This window comes from Chiloscyllium plagiosum, unplaced genomic scaffold (assembly GCF_037043375.1).
Source record: "Chiloscyllium plagiosum isolate Xiang-an unplaced genomic scaffold, Cpla_swu_hap1 HiC_scaffold_10, whole genome shotgun sequence".
Taxonomy (NCBI): Eukaryota; Metazoa; Chordata; class Chondrichthyes; order Orectolobiformes; family Hemiscylliidae; genus Chiloscyllium; species Chiloscyllium plagiosum.
Window position 1 is genome coordinate 97901809 of NW_028270148.1, and position 23476 is coordinate 97925284.

A 23476-nucleotide genomic window follows, 5' to 3' on the forward strand; every position below is an offset into this window, starting at 1 on the left:
TTCTGTGGGCCATCAGCAGTAGCAGAATAGTACTCAAAAAACAATCTGCAAGAAAAAATAGATGTGATGAGTCTGAAAGGCTTGCTCATGCATACCTTATAAGTTTATAAGGATCGGAGTACAATGTTGTATCCCAGAGTGCTACATGTGCAAAGTACCTTAGCTTTACTATTTTCATGAGGTTATTGAATTTCTTGCTGCACTGCAAAGGAGTCCTGGAACTCAAAGAAGTGGCTATCATGATCACAACCAACTCCGTCCACACCCATACGACTGCATTCTTGGAGGTTCTCTATTTCCCTTTTGACCCAACTAACTTATCCTAATTGTTCTCGATCTCTGTCAGGAGGGTATGCAGGTTGGTTCCATGAAGTTTGTTGCTAGGTTCTTCAATCTGGCTCCAGTCCTTCTCTCTCAAGTTGGACTCCTTCCTCTAGTGCTGCTATTATCCTCATCTATGTAGCAAAGATTTTATATTCACCTCCTGGACCAGAACTATACCACTCTTGTTTGTCTTTCTTCTAGCCCCATGACTAACAGTCCATTCAGGGCATGTTTTCAGTGTATCTGCAGTCTCATCATGTATCTGTGTGCACTGTCTTGATTTACAATAAAATGGACAGTTTGGTGAACAGGAATAAAGTATGTATGCACTTTCAGTAACTTGCTAATTTGTTTTCCAGAAAAAGCAGAATCAAAAGATATTGGGAAGAAAAAGAATAAGGAAGCTGAATACAATAAAGATAAAAGCAGAACACTGATTCAACGACCACAGTCTGTCTCTCAAAGTGTTTCACAAATTCTTACAGAGAGTAAGTTATAGACCTGGTGACTGAGCGATGGGTGAGCTCTTCCAATTTTTGCTCTTGATCTGTCAGCTCTGCATTTCCTTGTTGGGATTACTGGGAGTCACTTTATCAACAACTTTTAATGTAGCAACGCTATCTCCTCCTGTATTAACAGCAGTAGGTGAGAAATTCAACAAAATAACTGATTAATAAAAATGCTTCACCGCAGGCATTAATTTTGATTTTTTGTTAGAGTGAAAATAGTACCAGTAGATAATAATCTAGGTTCATTTGGCTTTTTGTTAGTCATTGTATACTTTTATTTCACATGAGTCTATTTGAATTCAATGCTATCTGTTTCTTTAAAAAGTTTGTATACTCGGGCAATGTTTTTATGTTAATAAAGCAAAGAACTGTAGATGCCAGAGAGCTGAAATTAAAAAAAACAGAAATTGCTGGAGAAACTCAGAAACCAATTCTGAAGAATGGTCACTGGACTCGAAACGTTAGCTCTGTTTTCAGCAATTCATGTTTTTGAATGTTTTTATGTTCTCTGTGCTGCAGGTCTTCCTCCACCAGTGATGCCACGGATGATGATCTATGCTACCTACTTCCCACTACAGCTGTCGGAAAGGAAGATTTCTTTACTTGGGCAAATGGTAGTATAAGTTGCACGTGCTGTTTTACAAGACGTTTATGTGACTTCTATTCCTGATTGCTGCTTTGGTAATAAAACTACAGTTCAAGTGATTTAAAAGAAGGAACTTGCAGTCAGTTAACTTTCTTGACCTCACAACATACCAAAGTCCTTGACAGCCATTTTAATATTTTTGAAGTGTCTTCGCTGTTGTAATGTAGCTAACGTGACAGCCAATTTGGACACCAGAAGCTATCATTATCAGCAATGTTAGCAGCCTCTGCTAAGTGCAAAAGACTTGTGAACCTTGTTTTTGTTGCAGTCATTTACTTTTTCTGCTGCTGAATTAATGCCTCATTATCCATCTGATTGCATGCTTGATATCTTTTGGTCCTAAAGAAGATTCTTAAACATCACAAAAAAAAGGTGTGTTTCAGGCCTGATATTGATAGGATAAATGGATTAAAGGTAATTCATTAAATAAACTGTGAGAAATATTTAATGAAATAACTGAATATTTAATTCCAAAATACATGTTGTAATGGGTGGCTCAGTAGCTCAGTGTTTAGCACTGCTGCCTTACAGCACCAGGGCCCCAGGATCAATTCCAGCCTTGGACAGCTATCTGCGTGGAGCTTGCACATTACCCCCATGGCTGCACAGGTTTCTGACCAGTGCTCTGGTTTCATCCCATAATCCAAAGATGTGCAGATAAAGTGGATTGGCCATGCTAAATTGCCCCATAGTATCCAGGATACTGCAGGTTGGTTAAATGCAGGGTTACAAGGATAGAATGGGGAACGGGGTCTGGGCACAATGCTTTTCGGAGAGTTTGTGTGGACTCAATGGGCCAAATGGCCTCTTTTTGCACTGTAGGGATTCTGTGACTCTCTGGTAATATTATGAAGAATAAAACTAAAAGTTAAGGATTGGGGGTGATTTTTGGACATTTGCAAATAATTAATTATAAAATCCTCGTGTAAAATATAGGAATAATCTAACATGCAATATGAAAACAAATTAAAAGAGATTTTATGAATATATTATAAGGAAAATAACTAAGTTAAACCATTGGTTCCTTAGAGATAGTTACATGAGAAGTTATCATGGGGAATGAGAAAGTGACAGAAATTTTGTGTCCACTCCTTTTTGCTTGTTTATTGAGAAAATCATACACATGAATTGTCAAAGTCTGTACCATACATAACCATACCCATTTCATGCTTTGTCTTGTTTCAGTGACTTTATATGGTTCTTCTGCAAATTTCAGGCTGATTCCTCAGAGAAGTTGCGACACTATGGACTTTCTCATGCGCATAGCCACCCAGTAATGGTTACTAGGACTAGGTCGTGTCCCCTCATAAACCCTCCAGAAACAACACCAGTTCCACGATGGAAGCTCATCCGACCACGAAATCGTGCTCTTCCAATAGCTGATCCAAAAGGTATTTTTATTTTAAGTTTGACAATTGTTATGATCCACAAGAGGATCCTAAAACCAAAACAACTAAATTTAGTGAATGATCCCCAAATAAAGAAATCACTACCAAGGTTTTAAGTTTTGTAAGTATTGAACCTGAAAAGTGCTAGTCAGTCTCAAATTGCACTGGAAAGGCAAGATATCTCAACTATTTGAACAGTTGGTTAAGCAAGCCATTTTATGCTGCTTTTATGCAGTGGCTATGCAATGGAATCACAAAAAGCCAGTGCCCAAGTTCAGCAGGGAATAGGGAAGGCAAGTAAAATATTGGCCTTTATTTCAAAGGGAATGGGGTATAAAAAGTAGAGAGATTTTACTAAAATTCTGTCTTATACAAGCAGGACATTGCTGTCAATCCAAAGCATTGTTCTACCTATAACACAAGTGAACCATGAATTCCAACGTCAGTGTGATGCCAGCATGCTGTCTGTAGGTTCCAGCAATTGGCTGATGAACTCAAAAAGCATGTTACTTATGTAGTGTGCTATAAACAGAGGAGCACAGTGGTAGTACCCCTATATCTAAGTCAGAAGACCTGGACTCGAGTCCCACAAGCTCCAGAAATGTGTAATAACCTCTCTGACCAGGTTGATTAGAAAATATCTACAGGCTGTACTCAATTAGTCCCATTTGCAAAACCCAAAACCCAAAACAAAATGTCTGCTTTTAGATGTAATCCCATGACTGTGCAGCACTTGCTGAACAACCTGATTATGCTAATACAAGCAACTAATTTAATAGCATCACTTGAGCTCACAATATGGCTCACTGGAAGTATCAGACATTCATGTACAGGGACCCATTTTTCTGAAAACAAAAGACTGTTAAAGCCTTGGCTTGGAGAAGCAATAGTACCCTATCACCATCATTATGGCAAGGCCTTGGCCAATCAATCAACTTAACAACCAGTCAGCAGCCTTTTATCCTGAAGTATACAGAAGAACCTCGACTATCCGAAGGACATAGGTGGACAGTATTTCGTCCGGTTATTCGAATTCCGGATAATGGAATGCCAGATAACATAGTTTAGCCAAGCATCGGGACCTTGTGATCTTGCCAGATAATTCAAAATTCGGATAATCGAATGCCAGATAATCAAGGTTCCTCTGTAAATTGCTGTGTTCATTTAAAATTTGGCATTTTTTTCATTTGCAAGTGCAAAAATGTGAAACTTTAGCAATCTGTCTATTTTTTCCAACTATGTTTAATTTCTTTACTCCCAACTGACTGTTCACACATTGCTCCTTGCTGACTTTCAATTTGCAGAATTACTCCCTGAAGATTCTGAGCAAAAATGACTTTCTGCTGAGAGTTCTTCTCCCCATTTTCTGTCTCATCCTTCTTTCAGCACCTTGTTTGCTTCATGTGGGTTATGCCCATCCTGTCAGTTACGTTGTATGCAAAGTGAATACCTCTGTTAGTTTACCCATGTCTTAAAAGAAACTGATTTGTGCAGATTCCTTTAAGTCTGCAACAAGTTGTTCAGTGTCTGCCACTACAGATGCTTGCAACATGAAAAAGTTGTGCAAAGCACAAATATAGCCACAGCTAATAGAAACCAATCAACATGACCTTCATAAGTCATCAATCTCCTTCAGAGGCCCTGTTGCAGTCCTTCCTGCATTTGAATGTGTGTCCAGCTGTACAATATTAACAAAAGGTGCCAGCTGGAGCACTGAGTTCCAGAGTAGCAATGCCAGCATCAAATAAGTGTTATATACGGATTGGTGTCATGATCTTTATACCCAGCATACTTCTGTTGAATTTTAGCTGCATGCCATCAAAATGACAATTAGGAAAGCAAGGAGGAGCTACAAAATGAACATATTAACCAATATAACATTCAACAGTAAATTATACTACAGGTGCATGAATAATAAAAGAAAAAGCAGATTATGGAGAGGGTCACTGAGGATACATAAGACAGACTTGCAAGCAATTTTGAATGGTTACTTTACCTCAATATTAATCAGGAAGACAAAGTGAACATGGCATTCTATGAAATGATCAAAGAGGTTAAAACTAATTTTTTTCTTCTTTATTGCTTTTTGATATTTCGGTATTCCCACCCCTAGTTTCTCTAGTACAACTACATGGCTAGCTTTGCCAGTTAAGTGTCAATTTCGGTTTGTTTTAGAATCTTGTTATCACAGACAAGATTAAAAAAAAATTAATCACCAAAAAAATTAATAAACTGTTTTAGGTTTTCCTAACAATCATGTGCTTTCATGATAACTTTTAATGATTTTTTTTAATCTCCAGAATTTTAAAAGTAATACAAATTCAGAAATGCTGTAGTGGTATTTGAAATCACGAGTATAAACCCAGTAACATTATTGCAATATAACCATACCAATACTTGTTCCTACATTATTCAAAACTACTGTTAAGATTGCTCTGTGGTTCTCCACTACTTTCTCCAGGATAATTTTGGCTGCTGTGTAGCAGTTTATTATACAGTAGGAATGGGTTCTTTTCTCACTTTAATACGTTGCATGGACAATGATGAGAGTGAACTGAAACTCCAGTTCCGCTCCCAGACTCATCAACAGTGTGTTTTTGAAAAGATGGGTTTCTAAACCCCTGAGTGTGCGATCAATATTACCTACCAGCAGTAGGATTTTATTTGTTTACAGAGGTTTATTCATTCCCATGTTCACCCCACTCACACAGACTCAAGAAACATGCTGTTAAAAGGGATGGTGCCCTTTTCCAATTTAGAAACAAAGGAATACATATAATTCATGTGATTGATGCAGGCAAGGGGAAGAAGAGGTTATAGCTGGATGAATTCAATATCTAAAGTTGTATATCAAAAGGTTTAAAGTAAAAAGGAAAATGGAGATGTGAGAGGCAATTTTTTTAAACAGAGTGTGGAGAGTGCCTGGAATGCACTGCCAGAGGAGGTGATAGACGTAGATACCAGCTTAACATTTAAGAGGCATCTTGACAGATACATTACTAAGCAGGGAATAGAGGGTTACAGACCACATGGAGGCGAAAGGTTTTTAGTTTAGAAAGGTATCCTGAAGAAGGGCTAATGCCCGAAACGTCGATTCTCCTGTTCCCTAGATGCTGCCTGACCTGCTGCGCTTTTCCAGCAACACATTTCCATCATGTGTCAGCACTGGCTTGGTGGGCCAAAAGGCCTGTTCTATCATGTACTGTTCTTTGTTATCACAGGATTCCTCTGAAGAGGTCAATTTTTAGCAGGTCATAAAGTTAGTTGTGTGCATCTTCTTATGAGGAGGTCAGTTTTCTGAACTGATGGACTTGAAAATGGCCAAACTTGGAGATTTAACAAAATGGCAGTCTTCTGTTTTATGGCATTGATGTTGTTGCCTTTGCTGCTGATGCTGTTTCCTGTTGTATTGTGTGCAGACTGACTGGTTATCCCGTATGCTAATAATAACTAAGACTGGTTGTTTGAAGTCATTTTTGATTGGGTGGCCAATACTTCAATTGTCCACCCAGAATGATTTGAAGTTCAGGACATTGCTGCATAACAGGGTGAGGGATGGTGGCCATTCTCACTTCCTTATGTTTTAATTGGCTCCTTTACAGTTGCCTTTGTTACATTTTGAGTTCAGACACAGTGAGTCCTAGGAATCCATAGATTTTGAGTTCTGGATAAGAGCACAAATGCTTTTGTCTTGGTCTGTCCACTCAATGGAAGCACTGCACCCATGATAGTTCAGCTAGTCATTCTGAGTTTCTGCGTAAATTGCAAAAGAGACCTGATCTGCTGCAGCCATTTTGGCAGCCTTTTAAAATCCATCTAAAAAAGAAAAAGGCAGTTCCAAAAACAGTCTATTTTTAAAGTTATGAAAATATAATGCCTTTACTGAACATTTGATACATGGAAATCTAATTTCTGGACCAGATTGCCACAACTTTTGGCCAAATCATTTTCAAACATTTTCTCTCACTAGTCAAGACCTCCTCTTCAACCATCTGATAGAAGTAACAGACTAAATACTTCTTCTTCTCGGCAGAGACCAAAGTAAAGAAACCTGATCAATTTATTGAAATCTCAAGCCCATTGGTTAACTACAAGATAGACACTACAATCATGCCACCAGAGAGGTGAGTACAGCCACTGAAGGCAAAACTGTTTTATTTCACTCTTGTTTTCTTTTCTACTAGCAGGAGAATTATTTCCCCCAAACATTGAGTGCATTTTATTGTGTTTATCAGCAGGCACAGACATACGATTGTTATTGCCTGGTAAAATTCTTGTGTCAGTCCCTTGGGATGTTTAACTCCGCTAAAGGTTTTGTATTGGAATTTAATGGAAGTAATGTAGGTTCAGCCTGCCAGGTGATGAACTAGTGGGAATCCCACATCATTTCATTGAGGAGGCCAATTGCATTAAGTTCTGACAGGCACCTGGCCAACATTGAGAGATTCAGGATCCCAGGTCAAAAAAACGCCCCAATCCCTCAGAGCAGCCGACCTATCAGAGATTGGTAGTTCTCCATTACCAACTGTACCACCACGAGGAACATCAGTTGCTGCTGATACTACTTCAAAAGCTTCCCCAAGGGCCATCATTAGATTCTTGCAATCAGGAAGTGAGGCCGGTGGAATAAAGAAGTCAGGAAGGGTTAGAAGTGATGATAAGATGGGTGGATTTCAGTAGCCAGCATCAGTTCCTAATGCCGCATCCCTCGATCAAGTACCAAGTGTCTTTGAAAGAGCCTGAGAGGCCTTTGACAAACCTGCCAGAATTTGCCTAGTAATGTTGGGAGATAGGGGAAAGCAATGCTCCTTACACTTATCCCAGGAATAATTGCTATCAATAGGTTTAGTAATGAGCCTAAATGACATCCTACCATGAGTACACATTGTCCCCATTGTCCGCTTCTGGCTTCCAACTTGATTGCAGGATGTTTACCCACTGTGGGAAACGGACATTATTATTAAATGGATCTGGCTGCCATGTCTGCTGTGTGACTGCATAAATTACAAATGATCATGTTGTAAACTGCTAGTCTCATAATACCAGAATTAAATCATTTTTTGAACAGAAAGTCTGGTCAATTGGGTTGTGACTTCTTTTCTGGATCAATATTCTTTCCTTTACACACCAAATAGATGTTTAAAATCAATGGTATAGTTTCCAAGTATCTTATTTTCCTTCCCCAGAAATGACCAAGTGCCCTTGATTAAAAAAGCTGTGAACATTAGCTTGGCAGCTGTCAGTGAAAACGATGAGGCACTCGATCAGAATGATGATGAAGAACAAAAGGTTCTGGAGTCACCATTCTTTGCAGAGGTAAAATAATCTGACCTCCGACCTGTTGGCAATTTGTTTAGCTGTGAATCAAAAGATTTCTAATTACACACACAGAAACAAAGACAGAAATTGTTAGAAAAAACTCAACAAGTCTGGCAGTGTCTGCGCAGAGGAATTAGAGTTAATGTTTCGGGTCCAGTGACCCTCCTTCAGAACTGATGGTAGCTAGGAAAAGGTTGACATTTATGCAGAAGAAGGGGTGGGTGAGATTTGATTTGATTTGATTTGATTAATTATTTTCACATGTACCGAGATACAGTGAAAAGTAATGATACCTTACAAATCATACCTTACAGAAGTACATCAGGGTAATAGAACAGAATGCAGAATATATTGTTACAGCTACTAGAGAAATTGCAGAGAAAGATCAACCCTGATATCGGAAGGGTCCATTTATAATCAGATAACAGCAGGGGAGAAGGTATTCTTGAATCTGTTGGAATATGTTTTCAAACTCATATATCTTCTGCCTGATGGAAGAGAGAATAACCGGGGTGGGAGGGGTCTTTGGTTATGTTGGCTGCCTTCCTGAGGCAGCGGGACTTGTAGACTGAGTCAATGGGTGGAAGGCTGGTTTTCATGATCAACTAGGCTGCGTTCACAACTCTGTAATTTCTTGCGGTCTTTGGCAGACTAATTGTCATAGCAAGTTGTGGTTGATCTGGATAGGATGCTTTCTGTGGTGCATTTATAAAAATTGTTAAGAGTCATTGTGGATATGCTGAATTTTCTGAGTCTTCTGAGCAAGTAGAGGCATTGGTGTGCTTTCTTGACTGTGATGTCAACGTGGACGGACCAGGACAGATTGTTGGTGATATTTACTTATACGAACTTGAAGCTCTTGACCACCTACACCTCAGCACCATTGATATAGGGGTGAGGACCAACTACTTTGTTTTGCTGACATTAAGGGAGAGATTGTTGACTTTACACCATGCCACTAAATGCTCCATCTCTTTCCTGTACTCTGTCTCATTGTTGTTTGAGATCTGACCCACTATGATAGTGTTATCAGCGAATTTGTAAATGGAATTAGAACTGAATTTGGCCACACCGTCATGAGTGTGTAAGGAGTATAGTAAGGGGCTGATAACGCAGCCTTGCCTAGCACCAGTAATGAGGATTATTGTGAAGGAGGTGTTGTCTTCTATCTTTACTGAATGCAGTCTGCAGGTCAGAGAGTGCAGGGTCCAATTGCAGAAGGGAAGCAAAGTCCTAGGTCTCGAAGTTTGGAGATGGGTTTTTGTTTGCAATTTAGTTGGAAGTGTTGAAGGTGGAGCCAAGTGTTGATGTGTGCCATTACTAACCTCTTAAAGCACTTCATAATGATAGATGTCAGAACCACCAGGATGTAAATGACTCACCATGGAATTCCCGGTTTTTGACCTGGCCATGTACTTATGCAGGTAATCCAGTTAAAATGGATGTCAAAGCTGCACAGATTCAATAAATAGGAGTCTGACAAAGGTGCCCTTGTTATCCAGATGTTCTGGAATGAGTGTAGGGCCATGAAGTCGGCATCTGCCATAGACCTTTGCAATGATAGATTAATTGTAGTGGATCAAGGCAATCTGGGAGGTTGGAGTTGATGTGTGCCATTACTAACCTCTTAAAGCACTTCATAATGATAGATGTCAGAACCACCAAGCAGTAATCATCAAAGAACATTGCCTGATTTTTCTTTGGCACCTGTAAGTTCTAAAATTAATTGTTTATGTTATGAGGCTTTAAACCAAAATGTTCAAATAATGCTATGCTTTGAATCAGCACTCAAAAAGAAGCTATTAGGAGGGAGTTCCCTGATTCCAGTGACAGTGAGGCAACTATTGAAAGTCTGTAACTTGAAGTAGTTGGTGGTCCCATGCAGTGGCTGACTTTAACCTTCTCGGTGGAGGAAGTTGAGTTCATGGGTTTTGAAGGTGCTGTCGAAGGAACCTTTATGGGTTGCTAAGGTGCATCTTGAATGTGGTACACATTATTGCCATTGTACACCACTGGTGAGGGAGTGAATGTTTACGTTGATGGAAGAAATGGGGTTCATGCAGGCTGCTTTATTCTGAATGGTGTCAAGCTTTTTGAGTGTTGTGAGAACAACATAGATAATATTCCATTATAAATGAACAGACTTTAAGAGATCAGGATGTAAATGACTCACCATGGAATTCCCGGTTTTTGACCTGGCCATGTACTTATGCAGGTAATTCAGTTAAAATGGATGTCAAAGCTGCACAGACTCAAATTGCACATATCCAAATTGCACATACTTATGCTGTCATTAAAAAAGAAATGCATAATCAGTGTATGTGAAATATTTGTGGATAATTTGTAATATGCTTTTCTAGGAAATCCAACTGGAATTGATAAAATCAGATGCTCTCTTTTCAGTGGACACCCAGGTTAGTAAGCAGCATCTGGGGAGTAATTTTGAGATGAAGACGGTACATTCATAGAATTAAGCATTAATTTAGAGTTGAATTTATTAACTGTTGATGATTATTTTAAAATTCCAAATTTAGTTTCTGACAACACATCACTGTGCAAAGACTTTATAATCTGAGTTGGAACATTTCTTTTAAGTACATCCCCATATATGATCACAAATTCCGCCCTCAATTCTAAAACTGCAGCATGTCTTTGTGTTCTTGGTCTTTAAGACATGTTGTGCTCTATTCAGTCAGATATTAATAAGCATCCTTCAAGTCACACCTTCAGTTTTCTTTAAATTCTTACCTAGTCTCTTTATGTTGTACTTTGTTATCCACTCCTATGCTGACTACATTCTTATTGTTGTCTTTGCGAACCCTCAGTTGTTTCCATATGGTCTTTATTCATCCACAGAATATCATATTATAGCGACTATTGCCTGTCTGGTCTGTACTTGATTCCCACAATATGTACAGCAGTCCTCCCTAACCCAATATGAACAAAGGCCAATAAGGGAAGAATGGCTTTTAAATTTAGTAATGGGGAGTGAACAAGTGCAAATAAGGACCATAAAAGAAGGGGTACATCTATGTAATAGTGATCATAATATAGTACACTTTAAGATGATGATACAGAGGTGTGAATATGATGAAAATCATGTTAATAGAGTTAAGAAAGGCTTACTTTTAAAGGCTTTGAATAAAATTTGTGGAAATAAAATTGGAAACTAAATTGGCTAACATTGATGTACAATAACAATGGAAAATGTTAAAATGGCATTCTAAGATAGTGCTGGGAAAATGCATTCTGATAAAAGGGACTCCATAAATGCATAAAAACATAAGAGAACAATAGAAATGGCCTTTGAAGCAACAGTAAAATTTTTGCTCATCACAAGACTACAGCTGTCATGTCGTCAATCTGAAAGGGCAATTTCTCTACTAGATAGCCAGTGGCTGGAGTTGACTCATTGCCTGTGGCAGATGCAGGGCAGTGTGATCCCTGAGGTATTGTACCAAAACATATACTCCTTTAAATTGTAGCTCTCTAGTTGTAATGGCTGAAATTCCATTGTGCTTTTTTTGTATCTGCTGCATCTTAGTGGTCTTTGTACATGAACACTAAATATCTTTGGGCCTCCACTGCCAGCTCTTCAACATTTAAAAAATATTGAGTTTAGGTCCACATGGAGGATCTCACATTTAACTGCACCGAAATCCAACTTCCGTTATTGGCAACACTCGTTTATTCTGTGAGTGTACCTTTGTAGTGCTACACTCTTGCCTACATTGCTTAACATGCCTCTAACCTTTGTATATGATACAGGAGACAGGATTATAGGACTTGCTGTTTTGGAAGTCATTAATACATTGAGTGAATAGTCAAGACCACAGCAAGGATATATATGGTATACTGCTTGTTATTTCTTCCCAAATTAAGTGTGTAAACATCACAACTATTTACTGCCTTTGACCACTTAGCCAAATGTTTAAATAGGTGAATAAGTTTCCTTCAATTACAGAAGCTTTAATTTTAACTAACAGTCTGTTATGTGGACAGTATTAAAAAAAACACTTTCAAATAAATATCATTTTTGATTTTTTTCAGGAAAGACCACTTGAGTCCATAAAATCAGGTGGACAGCATTCAATAACTTCTCATGGTACTAAAAGTCAGCATGGCAGCAATACAAGTCGGCATGGCAGTGTATTTGAACATAAAAAAGTAAGTTTCTGAAAACTTCTCCAGAATGTTTCAAGAAAGGATTGTTAGTATAGTATTTGTCAATATTTTAGGATAACATTTTGATTTTTGTACAATTTGGCAGACTTTTGGTATGAATCTTTTTCCAATATTCAATATACAGTACACATTTCAACTGAAAACTTGTAACTATAGTACTGGAGTTCTCTTGTAGACTAGCTTGTTTTGGAATGCATATTGGTCCCCTGTTGTTTCCCACAGCAAAGAAAAAAATTGTTTTACTTCCTCAATGCCCTGTTTCCAACAATTGAATTTCAGACTTTGAAGGACTATTTTTTTCTGTATTTTGTTATGAAGGCTTCGTATTTGATCTTAAGAAAAGATCTTGGGTTTGGAGAATGTGGATAACTGGATTTATTTCAAATAGACAAATGAGAGGACATTGGAGCATTGTTTTTAAACAGGGCATTTCTTAGTAGTAGGAGAAAGAGAGGACTGCAGACGATGGAGATCAGAGTCAAAAAGTGTGGTGTTGGAAAAGCACAGTCAGTCAGGCAGCATTCGAGGAGTAGGAGAGTCTCGTTTCGAGCATTAGCTTTTGTCACTTGTCTTGTGATAACTGCTTGTTTACTGACCTGCCTGGCTTTATTACTATCAGATTTCAGATTCTGTTTTGGAGTAGTTGGTAAACAGTCTGTTGAATGTGAAGCTTCTCACATTACTTCTCCTGTTTCTGAAACAAAAGTCTCGGTGTGAATACAGTGTGATATCTGACGGTTTTCTTAAAGAGCATCTGAAATAATCTAGGTGCTGTATTTCCTGGGGAGGCTGTGTTTGCAAAGATCCCAGAGACAACTGGTTGTATTTGGTAACCTGCCCACACATTCCAGAACACAGACAGACAGATGAACACCTTGTCCTTTTTACCTTGAAGAGCTAATCATCGTTGACCAAAAGTGATGCATTTTTCTACCTCTGTAGAGAGAAATCCATTTTCTTGTTTTCCTTGAGCTCACACTTTGCGCAATTATTGTGTGGTAGTTCCTCAGATATCTTCTGAAAATCTAAGTATAGTATACCTTATCCAGAGCACATTATACTCCTTGAAAAAGCTCCAGTAAAATGATTAAACATGATTTCCCTTTCGCAAAACTATGCTGACTCTTCCCAATTACATTGAGATTTTCTAACACCTTCCCAATGACAGATGTCAAGCAAACTGGCCCATACTTTACTTTTCTCTGCCTCCCTCCCTTTTTGAATAGAGGAGTCATATTTGCTAAATTCTGATCTGATGGGATCTTTCCAGATTTGGATAATTTTGGAAAACTAGCACTAAAGTATTTACTGCCTGTATCTCATGAGCCTCCTCTTTTAAGACACACAGACAAATTCCATCAGGACCCAGAGATGTGTCAGCTCACAGTTTCATCAGTTTGCTTAGCACCTTTTACCAAGTGATGGTAACTTCACCAAGTTTTTCTCTCCCTTCAACCTCCTGATTTACAGCTATTACTGGAATGTGTTTTTGTATCCTCGAAAGTGAAGACAGAAGCAAAATATTGCTTCACTTCATGTTCCAAGTCTTTATTATCCACCATCAGACCCCTATTCTCACTCATTAGAAGGCCACACTCACGTTACTTGTTCTTTTCCTTTTTCACCTGTAGAAATTGTTCTTTGTGTCCTCTCATATTTTAATTTATTTCTCCCAATTCATCTTTGAGTCATGCTTTGCCATTTTTTATATGTTGTTTAATTATCTGATTTGGTACTCACTTGTACGTGGTTATAATCATTTCCTTAAGCTTGATCCCTTTTTAACTTCTTTATTTAACCACAAACAATAAGTCCTCCCTTCAGAACTTTTCCCCTATAGTCAATTTTTTTTGTAAAAATATACTTTATTCATAAAAAAAGAAATCTTTATGTCCATGCATACTCACAAAAGCAGTTCAGATCTATACAGACTTTGAGGAGAAAGTGAGGTCTGCAGATGCTGGAGATCAGAGATGGAAATGTGTTGCTGGAAAAGCGCAGCAGGTCAGGCAGCATCTAGGGAACAGGAGAATCGACGTTTCGGGCATTAGCCCTTCTTCAGGAATGAGGGAAGTTGGTGCAGCAGGCTAAGATAAAGCTCCCTATCTTTTATCTTAGCCTGCTGGACCAACTTCCCTCATTCCTGAAGAAGGGCTAATGCCCGAAACGTCGATTCTCCTGTTCCCTAGATGCTGCCTGACCTGCTGCGCTTTTCCAGCAACACATTTCCATCTCTATACAGACTTTGTATCCAGAGAAGGAAACAATCATTCTGGTTTGACTTTTTCAATAGTTACAACTAATCTAAAGGCATTTCTTAATATATGCTAGGTACTAAGACCTATTTACATGTATCTGAGGCATTGAGAGGTCCAATAACTGAACGCAGTCTCATTGTAATATGCAGAAAGACCTTAAATAATGATATTCAAAATATATTTATTCTGAGTACTTTTAAATATCCCTGAAAAATCTGCCATTTCTCAATTGATCTGTCCCCTAACTTAGTATCCGAGTTTACTCCAGTTAGCTCTGCTTTCATGGCCACATACTTGACCTTACTTAAGTTTAAGATAATAGTCTGAGAACCACTCTTCTTTTTAAACCTAATGTAAGATTCAATCATATATTGGTTGTTGCTATCTAGGAGTGCCTTTACTCTGTGGCTATTAATTAATCTTACTGTATTACGCAATAGCAAAATTAATAAATGACCTGCTGTTTGGTTGGTTCCAGAGTGTGCTGTTCTAAAAAAACAATTTCAAAGGCTATTTATGAAAGTCTCTTCCAGCCTACCATTGCCAATCTGATTCTTGTGGTTTAAGTGTAGATTAAAAGCACCACAATTCTTTAACCCAAGCAGCCATATTCTTTACCGTCCACTTCATCCTACATTGCTGTTACACTTAGGATGCCTATAGGTTACTTCCACTGGTGACTTCTTTCCCCCAACATTCATATTTTCCAAGGTAACCTCAGCCAGTGTGGGAATTGAACTGTATTGCAAACCAGCCGTCCAGCCTACTGAGCTAACTGACCCAGTTGAAAGACTCTCCTTAACCTCTTCCCTCATCTGAGGCATGGTGAACCTCAGGTTGAAGCACCACTAGTCATCTCTCTCTGATGAGAAATCAGCTGTATGGTTTGGTAGTACCATGGTGACTTTACCTTTATTCCTCATCTCTATCCAAACAAGTTCTACATCTTGATCTCTTGACCCTGAAGCAAAGTCTCTCTAACAATTGCACCAATGATATCTGTGACTAACAGTATTACCATTCCATCTTAACCCAGCATCCAGTTCTGCTTAATTGTGATAGTCATAAAGCTAATCCATTTTTCTTTATAAAAGCTGTTCCTTGGCTCAAGGAGACTCTGTCCTTGATTTTTTTCAGAGGGGCAATAAACCAGGCCAGACTCCGGTCAGTCTGGTTTGGTACAGAGATGAAAAAGATTTTGGGAAGCCTTTTGTTTATATGTAAGCAGATGAGATTTAAGACCAAAAGGGTCATGCTTCAGAGGTGACTTGTATAAAGAGAGGGGAGTGGTCAGCTCTTGAGCTGAGCATTTTTCAGTTCAGTCTTGAACTGGGAAGTTCAACAAGGAGCTGTGTGGAAACTATCTCTCTTTTCTGCCCTTCAACTTCAACCTGTCAGCATGTGTTCCATTTATACTGGTTTTTAAAGGGAGTTTGCAAATTGGGACTGTTGTGTATATTTGGAACAGCTTAACTAATTCTAGTTGAATAGGCTGAGTTCTGTAGGGGTTCTTTCTTCTGCTCTTTGTGTTTCATTGTGTAATTTTGTGAATACATTTTTTGTCTGTTTTAAAATCTAGTAGTCAGCCTTGCTAACTTAATCTGGGTACTTTTCACTGTACACTTACCGAAATAAATTGCAAAGTTAGGTCTAGGGCTGTCTGTTTAAGGATGTTTTGAGTGGTCTGGCCTAATCCATTACAGTGATAACCCCTCAATATCTAGTACTCAATACTTGTCATTGTGTAGCCACATCTCTGTAATGGATATCACATGGTATTTATTTACTTTAGTACATTTTATTATTCGACAGTATATAATTGAATTGAATTAGCTTTATTGTCATATGCACTCAAATGAGTACAGTGAAAAGTTGATTAGTTGCCACTTACAGTGCCATCTTAGGTACAAAGGTACCTGGGTACAGCTTCTTGGCTACAGATTAGTTACAGTGTAACAATGTCACCAACACATCGTACCATCTTAGGTTCAGAGTACCCCTGGGTACAATCCTTCGCTACAGAACTGAAAAATGAAGAAAAAAAAGTTACAGCTATACACAGAATAACCATAGGTCAGAAAAACAAGATGCAAAGTTAAAAAGACAAACATCACTGTCGGTCTCCAAGGGGACTCCACAGCAGGCCAGTGCAGGGGGCTTCCATGTGGTCTGACTGTTAGCTGTCGCTGTGCTACACACTGGGCCACTGCCCCTTCTTCGCTCTAGACCCTGATGTCCCCGCTTTGGGCCTCAGACGAGAGGAAAAGAGGGAGAAAAAAAGAAAAAGAACAGGAGGTGCAGAAGCAATCATCCCAACACCCACAAATGGAGCTGCATCAGGACATTATTTAAATGGGCTACAACACACTGCAGCACCCAGGAACTAGGGGAAGCTGAGGACAAACACCTGCATAATGTATTCAGGAACAACGGGTACTGATAAGTGCAATCCGCCAATTCCTGCACAACAAATCTAACAAGAATACACAACATGCCCAGAGACTCTAGCCACCCTGTCTTACATCAAAGGCATCTTAGAGATGACGACCAGACTGCTCCGACTCCTAGACATCATGATAGCCCACAAACCTGCCACCACACTGAAACAGCTGCTGATGAATCTAAAGGACCCTGTACCAACAACCAGCAGAACAAACGTCATATACAAAATACGCTGCAAGGACTGCAACAAACATTACATTGGACAAACAGGCAGGAAACTAGCCACCAGGATAGATTAGCACCAAGTAGCTGCCAAAAGACATGACCAACTATCACTGGTTTCCATACACACAGATAAAGAGGGACACCAGTTTGACTGGGACAATGCATTTATTCTGGGACAGACTAAACAAAGACACGCACGGGAATTCCTGGAGGCCTGGTATTCAAACCGGAACTCCATTAACAAATATATAGATTTGGATCCCATTTATCAACCTCTCAGAAACAGAACCAGAAATGATCTCACCCACCATAACAAACTGAGACAGATAAATAGCAAACAGGACAGAATCCCCACGCTTCGCCAGAAGCTCACTGATGATGTTACCTAGCATGGTGACTCTACCAGCTCAGCAAGCAAACTTACAACCTGACTTTATTTATATTTTCATTTTGCTGCCTTTATAGTCTTTGTTTTAGTTAATTTTTCTGTGGTTGAAGATGGCATTGGAGAGTGGCTACACTATACAACACTTTTCACTATTTTGTAGCAAGATACATGTGACAGTAAATAAATCAAATACACATTAGCTACCTTTCAGTCTTCTAGCACCTCACCTGTGATTGTAGATGATAGATTTTTAAAATATTAAATATATGCTTTATTTTCAAAAAAAATCTTTATACACACATATATCTTCCGGTCCAACATGGCAGCTTATCCACTCTGGAGAAGGTCCATTGTTTTTTTTCCCTTGTGTTTTTAACCCTTCTCTTTGGACCTCCGGCAACTCCTGGCCTCAGCTCATCCATAAGGAGGGGTCCTCTCGGCCTGGGCGTAGTGGCCTTCAGCTTGGCATGGACTCAGCATGGACTTCGGGCCTTAGGTGATTCCAGAACAATCTTCCAACCTCATGATCTTCAAGTGAAGCCTGGTGTGGTCTGGAACTAAGGCCCAGTATGGAGTACAAGCTAGGTCTCAGCATGGTCTGGATAGGAGCACTGTTATTCTGAAGTTCTACTTTTGCAATGCTGGACTTTTTATTTCTCTAAATGAGATCTTCTAAATGAAGAACCTGTTCCTGGGTACCTAAAGTGGCACTGGAGGTGACAACTTGTAAACATTTCACTGTACACGTTTGAGTACATGTGACAATAAAGCTGATTCTAATAGTCACTAGAGCAGTTCAATTCTATAGTCTTTGTATATTGAGAACAAACAAAAACTTTATTTCCACTTCGATAAGTTTATATTTGCATACCAATCAGGAATGTCTCCGCTAGGGTCCTGCAAATTCATCTGAGTTTATTGCACTTTTTGCCCTCTATGTTCAAAAAGCTGAACTACAACCATCCAAATGGTAAATTACATCCAGACATTTTTGATATGCACTGACAAACATAAAATCTTTCTTTGAACAGTAAAACAGCCCTACTAAAAGTAGAGCCACAAAAAATTATTTAAAACTCTGAGTGTTCCTCTCCACGGAAATCTTTAGTAAAAGGCGAAAGATTTATACGATCTGAAGAGAAACCAGAGTATACTACAGAATCGTACCAATTCCTCGTACCCAATTGGTAACGTCCCTCCTTAACATTAGATTGAGCTGTCGCAACTTGTATCCCGGGGACATATACTAACATAGATTAACATTGTACGAGGCAATATTAAACCCTGTGTGGCAACATTTGTTAAATATTAAGTTTTATTCCTTTATTTTAGTGTTGAACCTTATGCGTATGTAGATGAGCTGCGTGTTGTGTGGGTTGGGTTTACAGTGACGTGTGCATAATTCTGACAATCAGCGTCTATGTTGCATATTCATCCTCTTAATATGTTTGAACATTCGGATTAAAATTTTTCAGTAGTACATGAAGATAATATTGCATTGCTTCATATGGGAATCCCCATGAATTTAATGACAAAGATGCAGAGCTCGGAGTAAGAGAAAATACGGAAATGACTTTCAATTCGGTTGCCGCTGCGCTGAAAAATGTTGACACGTTTATTGTTGTAGAGGTAAAAACAATGACTGCAGATGCTGGAAACCAGATTCTGGATTAGTGGCGCTGGAAAAGCGCAGAAGTTCAGGCAGTTATATTTGAGCAAAGAAACGAAGCTTGATCAGCGATTACTATTTTAAATGTTGGTCTTTATACACTAATCTTGGATATCCATCGTAATCGCCGCCAAAATAAATTACCAAACTATTGCGGAAGTTTGCTTGAAACTACATCGATTCTGGATTATTGGTGCTGGAAGAGCACAGTAGTTTAGGCAGCATCCGAGGAGCAGTAAAATCAGGATGCTGCCTGAACTGCTGTGCTCTTCCAGCACCACTAATCCAGAATCTGGTTTCCAGCATCTGCAGTCATTGTTTTTATCTGGTTGATTTAAACTACATAGATCTTGAGCATTTATGGCCAAGGATCAACCCTGCGTGATTGCATCACCATCACAAAACTGGTTAAAGCCGCCGTGTTACAGAGTAATGTCGGAATTATCTGTGGCTGTACAGTGAATTCTTAAATGCACTTGTAAAATTATGACCAGATTTTCAGATGCAACAGGCAGTCATTTCAGGTATTTTGTTTTTGACGCACTTTTTAAAAACAATCATCTTTGAGATGTGCGCACTTAGTCTTTATAAAGCATTTTATAGTGTCACACTAAAAACTAAAAAGCTTCCAGTTTGTGGAAATCTTAAACATGCGTGCCTAACGTACATGGACGCGAATGAAACTTTAAAGATTGGCAAGTAAGGCCAGTGTTTCCGTGGGCCTCAGTGTTGACGCTTTCACTTGTTGAGCTGAGTAGGAAAGTACCAAATGCACAAAGTTGAAACTTTATTGCTGGAACAGCATAGCAGGTCAGACAGCATCCAGGGAACAGGAGAATCGACGTTTCGGGCACAGGCCCTTCTTCAGGAATGAGCAGAGAGTGTTCAGCAGGAGAAGATAAAAGGTAGGGAGGAGGGACTTGGAGGAGGGGCGTTGGAAATGTGATAGGTGGAAAGAGGTCAAGGTGAGGGTGATAGGTCGGAGTAGGATGGAGGCGGAGAGGTCAAGAAGAAGACTGCAGGTCAGGAAGGCGGTGCCGGGCTGGAGGGATTCGGCTGAGACAAGGTGGGGGGAGGGGGGATGAAGAAACTGGTGAAGTCCAAGTTCATCCCCTGTGGTTGGAGGGTTCCCAGTTGGAAGATAAGACGCTCCTCCTCCGACCGTCGCGTTGTTGTGGTTTGGCGGTGGATGAGTCCAATGACCTGCAACGGTCGGAGGAGGAGCATCTTATCTTCCGACTGGGAACCCTCCAACCACAGGGGATGAACTTGGACTTCACCAGTTTCTTCATCCCCCCTCCCCCCACCTTGTCTCAGCCGAATCCCTCCAGCCCGGCACCGCCTTCCTGACCTGCAGTCTTCTTCTTGACCTCTCCGCCTCCATCCTACTCCGACCTATCACCCTCACCTTGACCTCTTTCCACCTATCACATTTCCAACGCCCCTCCTCCAAGTCCCTCCTCCCTACCTTTTATCTTCTCCTGCTGAACACTCTCTGCTCATTCCTGAAGAAGGGCCTGTGCCCGAAACGTCGAATCTCCTGTTCCCTGGATGCTGCCTGATCTGCTGTGCTGTTCCAGCAATAAAGTTTCAACTTTGATCTCCAGCATCTGCAGACCTCACTTTCTCCCCAAATGCACAAAGAGCATACTTCAAATATTTCCGAAGCAGAAGAAATTTACAACATTCCATACTCACGTCAGCGTGTAGAAACTAATTAAAGTAGCGTAGGTTTAAAAATTGAAATTAATATCATTTTGCTTTTAATGCTCAGGCTTGAAACATTTAGTAAAAGTAGTTTATAACTGTAAGTGGTTGTTTTAGTAAATTTTTAAGTGATCAAACAGGGGTCTTTACTGCTATAAGTAAACAGTTGCATCAAGCTATGCAACACCCTCAGTGTGAAAATCCCAAGTGCTAAGGATCTTTTTATTTCAAAAATATATAAACATATTTTATATCTATACATACTCACAAATGCAGTTTAGCTCTGTTCAGTAGCGTATCAAGAAAACAAACAAACAAAGCTGAGGATAGAGTTTGACTCTATCCAAACAAACCAAAGATCTCTCTTACACATACAGGACTATATTTACATGCATTTGGGGCACTAGGAGGGCCCGATAACTGAACAGGCCCCGTGTAAACAACAGCGGGAAGACCTCAGGTCTTTCCCCACTGCATCTTCGCAGCAGCTTTAGTGTGTCCCTCAGCACATAGTCCCGAACCTTGGGATATGCCAGTCGCAACCCTCGGTTGAGGTCAACTTCTTGATCTGGAAGACCAACAAGTTTTGGGCAGACCAAAGAGCATCGTTCACTGAGTTGATGGTCCTCCAGGCACGGTCAATGTTTGCAGTTACTGGACCTCAGACTGTAGAGCGCAGAGTCCTGCATTATGGAGTTGCTTGGGATGAACCTCAACAAAAATCCATCTACCAGGCCTGCCGTCAAGGAACGGCCCCCAGCATTCTCAAAGATCCATCCCAATGATTTTCTACAACCTCTACCATCGGAGAGAAGGTACAGAAGCCTGAACACACGCACCAGCTGGTTTTTGAAACAGTTTCTACCCAACTGTTGTTAGAATACTGAATGGACTCACAAATTCTTAACATTCGCCTGGACTTGTGTTTTTTTTGTTTTTGCCACTGTTTACCTATTATTTACTTATTTATACTACTTAACTCTGTGATCTGCCTGTATTGCTCACAAGACAAAGCTTTTCACTGTTCCTCAGTACACGTGACAATAAATTCAATTCAATGCCTTAGTGCTTGTTGGAAAGTTCTCGTGATGAGGCATTCTGCCAAATGACTTTGACAGTCTATTCAGGGAACCACGCAACAGGATCCATCCTCTCCTTTTCCCACAGAGTCTCAAGGATGCTATGTGCTCACTACTTTCTGATGTATTTGTGATCAAATTTCTCCACAAAGAAAGGTGATATGGAACGGTCCAACTACTTAGAGCATTCTGCGGCAATGAGGCCAGTCCCATTCTTCACATCACCAGGGAACAGATAGAACTTCAATGCATAGTGACACTAAGTATTTACGTATGAGGGTCTATGCACAGCTTGATGCAGCTACACACAAAGGTGGCTATCAGGATGAAGGTGGCATTGGGTACATTCTTCCTCTTGTCCAGAGTTTTATACGTTGAGTCAATGCAGGCATGGTCCATCTTAGACCTCCAGATGAAATGTAAAATAACTCAGGTGACTGCAACTCACAGTTTTGTAGAATGGACCAGACATATGCCACATACAACAGCAGAGAGAGTACCTCACACCTGATGACCAGGTTTTTGACAACAATGGAGAGGGAGCAGTGCTCCCAAAAGACCAGTTTCTGTTACAATGCGCTCCTCCCAAGATTTTGTGCATGCCCCAGTCCCTCCAAACTGTATTCCCAGGACCTTCAAATAATCTGACCTGATGGTGACGGGATAAAGGATCAGTTGGCCCAGTTCCCAAAGAACAAGGCCTCGCTCTTGCCTCGATTCACTTTGGCTCCCAAGGCCAGTCCATACTAGTTGCAGATCCTCATGAGTCTGTGAACTAATGATGGAACCGAACAGAAAGCAGCAACATCTTCCATGTACAAGGAAGGCTTTAACCTGCAGGTCCATGCGGACTGAAATACTCATCCCTCTCAGGCTCTCATTCTTCCTGATGGACTCAGCAAAAAGCTCTGTATAACACACAAACAAGGCAGAAGACAGTGGGCAGCCCTGTCTGACTCTGGATCTGACCGGGAAGCTCTAATTCCCATCCATTAATTGAGGCTGCACTAATGGTGTTGGTGTAGAGCAGTCAGATCCAATTGCGGATTCCTTCCCCAAAACCCATTCTGGAGAGCATATCACATATACATGTGCGATATCCTGTCATTCTCCTGGTCCAAGCTACTAAGTGCTGAGAACCTAACTGTCTCCACTGTTAGGAAAGATTGGTCTAGCCACATTGCTTTGGGAACTCCAGTTAGTTGCACTGCACCGTACCAGCTCTCCCTTGTGGAGACATTATTGCAGAAAAACACTTTGACCACAAATACATCAGGCAGTAGTCAGCAGGTAACACCCTCAAGGCCTTGCTGGAAGGATCGATCCCTTGTTTGCTT

At 40.0% G+C, this 23476-nt stretch overlaps 1 protein-coding gene and 1 non-coding gene across 4 annotated transcripts in view; one reads left to right on the forward strand and one right to left on the reverse strand.

Moving 5' to 3' along the window:
- Positions 1 to 23476, forward strand: part of adgb (androglobin) — a 386047-nt gene that overhangs the window by 204939 nt on the left and 157632 nt on the right. For all 3 annotated transcript variants that reach the window (XR_015758508.1, XM_087991569.1, XM_087991570.1), the window contains exons 9-15: positions 684 to 812; positions 1353 to 1447; positions 2696 to 2870; positions 6901 to 6991; positions 8054 to 8183; positions 10547 to 10600; positions 12237 to 12353. Coding sequence is in view for 2 of the 3 variants with exons in the window: in XM_087991569.1 (XP_087847695.1) it covers positions 684 to 812; positions 1353 to 1447; positions 2696 to 2870; positions 6901 to 6991; positions 8054 to 8183; positions 10547 to 10600; positions 12237 to 12353 (791 nt within the window). In the remaining variant the exon portion in view is untranslated. The remainder of the gene's footprint in view (positions 1 to 683; positions 813 to 1352; positions 1448 to 2695; positions 2871 to 6900; positions 6992 to 8053; positions 8184 to 10546; positions 10601 to 12236; positions 12354 to 23476) is intronic.
- On the reverse strand, positions 18722 to 18836 carry LOC122553291 (U5 spliceosomal RNA). The gene has a single exon (XR_006312672.1). It is a non-coding gene; the product is annotated as a U5 spliceosomal RNA (small nuclear RNA).